Here is a 5,645-nt window from a genome sequence, read left to right on the forward strand (position 1 = left end):
GTAAACAGATAAAAAAGTTTAAATTTTTTTCATATATTCATATTAAGCACTATTAATGATTAGCTTTTTTATCAAAAAAAAGCTATTTAAGATTGAACAATGATTAATGAACTAAATTCTAAAATATTAAAAGTTGCATGAACTAAGGGATATACAAACACTAAAGAAACTTGTTATGTTAAATAAGGCAGTACATATGTTTTTAAAGGTCAGCTGTTAAATTTGCACGAACGTACAAAATTGCACGAACGTACAAAATTGCACGAGGGCACAAAATTGCACGAAGATACTTTTGCACGAAGACACTTTTTCACGAGGGGATTAAATTGCACGAAAAGACAATTTTGCACGGAGACATTTTTGCACGGGTTGATTTTTTTACTGTTACCCCTAACCTTTACCCTCGGTCGGTAATTTAATATTTTTTATTAATTAATTTTAATTTGTTTTTTTTTAATTAATTATTTTTTCTATAACTGTTGCTCCTAACCCTTACCTTCAGTCGGTTTTTTTTTTCATTTTTATTCAATTTGTTTTGATTTATTGGTTTTTTATAAATAATAACTTTTATTAGTTATTTTTTTATTTTTATTATCACTTCACCCCTAACCCTTACCCTCGGTCAGTAATTAAAAAAAAAAATCTTTTATTTGTTTATTTATCTTTTAGTTTTATTTTTCTGTTTTTTTTTACTCTCGTGAAAAAATGACCTTCCGTGAAAATTGACCCTTGGTGCAAATTTGTCTTCGTGCAAAAGTATCTTCGTGCATTTTAGTAACCTCGTGCAAATTTGTCTTCGTGCAATTTTGACCCGTTCCTGTTTTAAAATGTTTGTTACGCTAAAAAAACGTACAGCCAGCAAAACAATTATTTAAGCAACGTTTATATTTTTTTGTTTTTGCAGTTATTTATAATTGTTGAGTCATTCTTCGACCCCAACTGGGCCCGAAACTAAAACTGAAATTTTTTTTTAGAGTTTTTTGTCGAAAATTAGAGTTATGAAAACCAAGACTCTGATGAGTTTGGAGACCTACTGTGTGATCTGCACAAATAATTATTCCTAGTGGTTGTGATTTATTTCTTTGAGAGTTACAAGTGTAGGTTAATATATAAAAAATTGTGCATTCCTTTATTAGAAAGCTTAAGTAGAGTTTTCAACTTGAATTATCTAATTTACAGTTTGTTTTTTGTAGCTATATATAACAGTAACTGAATTTATTCCTTTTAAAGATTTAATTATTAAATCACTTTTCTATAACAAACAACAAAAAAAAAAAACAAGTACAACGCTTTTAAAATAATTGTGAAGTATATTTTAAAGACAAAATAGCATAACCGTAGAAATTTAATACGTAAAACCAGGCTTTTTTATCTAAGAAGCTAATGAAATAAAATTGCTTTGCAGCAACGACTTCGTTTAAAGTTCTGACACTGTTTGTTATAAACCGAAAATAACAATAATATACGTTGTTCTAAAATTTAAAATTTAACATATAAAATCTGCTTAATTTCCATTTGGCTAAGTTACAGCAAAATCATGTAAACACACTTTCGCAAGTACCAGCAAAAACTTATTTGTACATTTTGTCAAACAAACACCCTAGTAATTTGCATCAATTTTATTTATTTACTCTCTTCAACACCACACGGTGGTTAAAAAATTTCGCTTTGAAAGCTGCAGCTCGACTTGGCCAGGAACGGATGCCTCCTGATCTCCTCCGCACCCGGCCGCGCCTCCTCCTTCTCGTGCAGCATCTTCGTCAGCAGATCCCTCACCTTACCTCTTGCCCTGCCGTACGCGGGCCTGCACCGGACGATGTCCTCGGTCGAGTCGAACGGGTAGAGCTTCTCGACGAGAAAGTAGAGGACCTGGCCGAGGCACCACAGGTCCAGGGTCCTGCCGCGGTACCGCTTGCTTGTGAAGTACTCGGGCGGGAACTGCTGCTCCGTGCCGCACAGCTGAGTGAAGTCTTCCGCCTGGTTAGTTGGATTGTCATTTGTTAATCGTGTTTTTTTTCTACACAACTTTTTAACGGAGTCTAAAATCATGTTTTGTTAATTCTAAGTACAGTGCTTTTACACTTATCCGGACGCTCACTTATCCGGACAGTTTTGGTCAGAAGAAAATTCAAAAAATTTACAATATTAAACACTAAAATTTTTGTATGGTACAAATGTTTAAGCTTATCATTGGTGTCAGCTAGAAGCAACGCTAGAAAAAGTATCACAACTTATTAAACTCCGTGAGTTTTCTGCTGAAAAACGTGAAAAATCTATAAAATAAAACTTCTATTCTTTCTTAGCTTAGTAAAACTTCCCATAAAAACTAGTTTGTTAAGAGTGATATTTTCCCATTAAATTGACTTAAAACTTAGTCAAAGTTTTTAGGTTGTCTTTATGTCTGTTTTTCTTTCTTTGTTTCAAAGTCTTTTTTTTTTAGAGCGATAGGTTTATAAATTTTTTTGTTTTTAAAGTATTTTATTTATATTTTCGCTTTTACAAAATTAATCTTTTTTTAAAACTAATAGTTAGAGCAGGCGGAACTACACATGATGAGTTTTACTTGCTTGACCCACAAAAACGTATATCGTTGAGGAGGGTTAGTAAATCTAACGTTTTTCTACCTTAAAAAAATAGTTAACCTAAAACTAAGCTTATAAAATTTGTAATTTTATTATATATTACTCGTTTTTCTATGTACTTTCTTATACCATAAAACTTTTATTATGCATTGCATTATATGCAGCTGTTATATTTTTGTATGAAAAAAAATATTTTTTGTACTTATCCGGAATTTTGGTTATCCGGACATGTTTACAGAAAAATCTTGCCCAACGTGTCCGGATAAGTTAGCACTGTACTAACTTAAACAAATGATTAAAAGTCGTACAAAAAATAAATTAGAAACATTGCATTAACAATTTTTAGCTAACAGATTTATTAAAGTTTTGTCTATGAATTCTTTAAAATTAAAAAAAAAAAATGTTTTTACTTCATACTTTACGACATAAAAATGCATGAATAATATTATTTTTATCATGTTTACATTTTGGAAAGTAAAAAACAGACACTTATATTGCTCTACTACATTATGTTTAAAGTTTTTTATGTAAACAACTGTTGTTCCTATCAAGTAGTAGTATAAAAACCTGGTCGTTTGCAGCACACCCGAAATCGATCAACTTTACTTCTTTTGTTGATTTATTGATTAGAATGTTCTCTGCTTTTATATCACGATGAATTATTTTGCCTTCATGCAGTTTCTCAATAGAACTGAGTATCTGCACAACAAAACATGTTGATATGTTTTACTAAATACAGTTATTGTAACTACTTTTGAATAACAACTAATTGCAATCGAACTTACTTGCAAAAAAATGTGTTTGATCTCATCCATGGGAATTTTGTTTTTTTTGTTGATGTAGTCATGAAGACATATTGACTGGCAGTTCCTTTCCATTACCAGGATGAAGTTTTCCCGATCTTTGCTGAAGTCTAAAGGCTTGACCACAGCTTTTTAAATATAATATAACTAAGAATTTGTAAAACTGAAACAATAATATCTTACTAAACTTTATTTTTTGTTTTTAAAGATATTGGTTAATTAAAAAAAAAGGTATAGTAAAAGAAAGGGTAAAAGTTCACATTTAAACTGGCAGAAAATTATTTGTTATTTTTTCAGTATTTTTTAAAACAACTAAACTTCTATGAAATTAAACACACTAATATTTTAGTTATTAAGATACAAGAAGTGAAGTTTTTGTAAGTTGGTTCTGCAAAAACTAGATAAAAAGAAATTCGATTATTATTTTGTAATCTAGTCACTTGTAAGTTTTAACAGGATTGTGTATAGCCCGAAAAAAGTCGAAATTAAATGCTTCTTCAAACTTATTAAAGTAATTGCATAATAAAAAAAACATTAAGTTCTCTTAGTTACAAACAAACTTTTGCTTATTTGTGATGCAAGGTACTGATGGACAAACTCCTGAGGAACCTGGTTCCCCTGAAATTCAACTAAATTTCCGCTGAATTTCTTCGGAATTTTCTTTATTGCTACCGGCAGACCGTCTTTTCTTACTCCTTTGAATTTAATTTTTTCAAGCTTTTTTTTTTTTTAATTATATATCTAAATGAGAATCCAATGTATGAAAACATGAAAACTAAGAATATGAAACTTGAGCTTTTGTAATTAATTTTATAAGAAACTGTTTTTAATTTCAGTATGTCGATAGAGTACTTCCTGTTAAAATAAAACAATTTCACTGTCAGATACTTAAATCTTTAGACTTTTAGGATAATTCAAAACGTTGTGTAAAATATCAAAAACTAAATCTTTTTTACTTTAACTTTACTTTGTGTTAATTTTTAAATTGTTATTTCTGTGCTCTAATTTACTTTTATTCTAAATATCTTAAGCCCTAATTAGTGTATTTAAACTTCTTACACTAATTTTGTTGTCTTAGAGTTTTTTACAAGTATACTGGACTAGTGGCATTTTTTACGTACAAAGTTATTTTTATACGTTATCAAGTATAAAAATCGTAAGTACAGATACAGTTTGTTTTACCTCTGAAAACTTTCCCAAAGCCTCCTTCTCCAAGCTTTCTTTTTAATTCCCTGTATTTTCTGGAAAACCTTGTTTTAGTGATACAAATAGCTTTTCTGACTTTGAAAACTTTCTTTCGTTTTTTCCTTCTTCTTTTAGTAGTCTTAATAATTTTTTTGGTAGTTTTCTTGTTTGTTGGAAAGTCGTTCTTGAAAACTGTTATGAAATGAATATCTCTGTCGTTCAATACAATCGAGGCTGCTGTAGGAGACAGACATTTGTCTTTTTTTATAGCATCTACAGTACTTTCTACTGGATCTAGAAACTTATTATATTTTGGCGCATCATTTTTTAGAGCTTTGTTGTTCTTGATTTTACTCTTTGGAGTCTTTTTTAGGAACTTTTTTCTTAACCTTTTACTTTTCACTGTGCGTTTCAAACCTTTTCTGGCCTTTTTAGCCGGCTTGTGTACTTCGAAAACAACCATTATTTTATATAACACACTACCTGTGCTCGAAAAAGCTCAAGCTAAGGACTAACTTAAAAACAAACAATTTGAAAAATGTTTAAAAATAATAAAGGTTTCTATTTTAGCGGCTTATGAAACGTCACAAAAGTTAATAATTTTTTTTAGTAAAAACTATGTAAAAATTACAGATTTCTGTAAAAAATATTTCAAATCTTCCAAAGTACTGTCAAGAAACTTGGCTCTACTTTTTTACTTAATATACAAAGCGAAATTAACTTGAGATTCTTTTTTATAGAAAGTCAATATTTTTAATGCTTAAAACACTTTTTATTAATGCTTTCAAATCAGCATCAAATAGTATATGCAAAATTGGTATACTTTCAAAATCCACCCGCGTTCAAAATCCACCCGATTTTCTTATATATTTTCTTTATTTATTAATATGTTTTATATAAATTTATTAATTTAATTTTCACTATCACTGTTACCCCTAACCCTTACCCTCGATCGGTAAGCGGTTCTCGAATTTGACTGGGTCGGGTGGATTTTGAACGTGTCCCGCAAAATTAACTTTAGTTTAAAGCACAATGGAAAATACATTTATACAAGATATAAAAAAGTATAATGTTT

The 5,645-nt window shown here is 29.7% G+C and overlaps 1 protein-coding gene across 1 annotated transcript; it reads right to left on the reverse strand.

Annotated features, from left to right (window-relative positions):
* Positions 1-1,653: 1,653 nt before the first annotated feature.
* Positions 1,654-5,033, reverse strand: LOC145843015 (serine/threonine-protein kinase pim-1-like). Its single transcript, XM_082950485.1, has 5 exons — positions 4,988-5,033; positions 3,946-4,080; positions 3,368-3,513; positions 3,150-3,281; positions 1,654-1,977 (listed from the first exon to the last, which is right to left on the reverse strand). Exons 1-5 carry the CDS (start codon positions 5,031-5,033, stop codon positions 1,654-1,656), a joined length of 783 nt encoding a protein of 260 aa, XP_082806611.1.
* Between the last annotated feature and the right edge of the window lie 612 nt (positions 5,034-5,645).

Source organism: Thalia democratica, chromosome 8 (assembly GCF_965202585.1).
Source record: "Thalia democratica chromosome 8, ktThaDemo2.hap1.1, whole genome shotgun sequence".
In the NCBI taxonomy this organism is placed as follows: Eukaryota; Metazoa; Chordata; class Thaliacea; order Salpida; family Salpidae; genus Thalia; species Thalia democratica.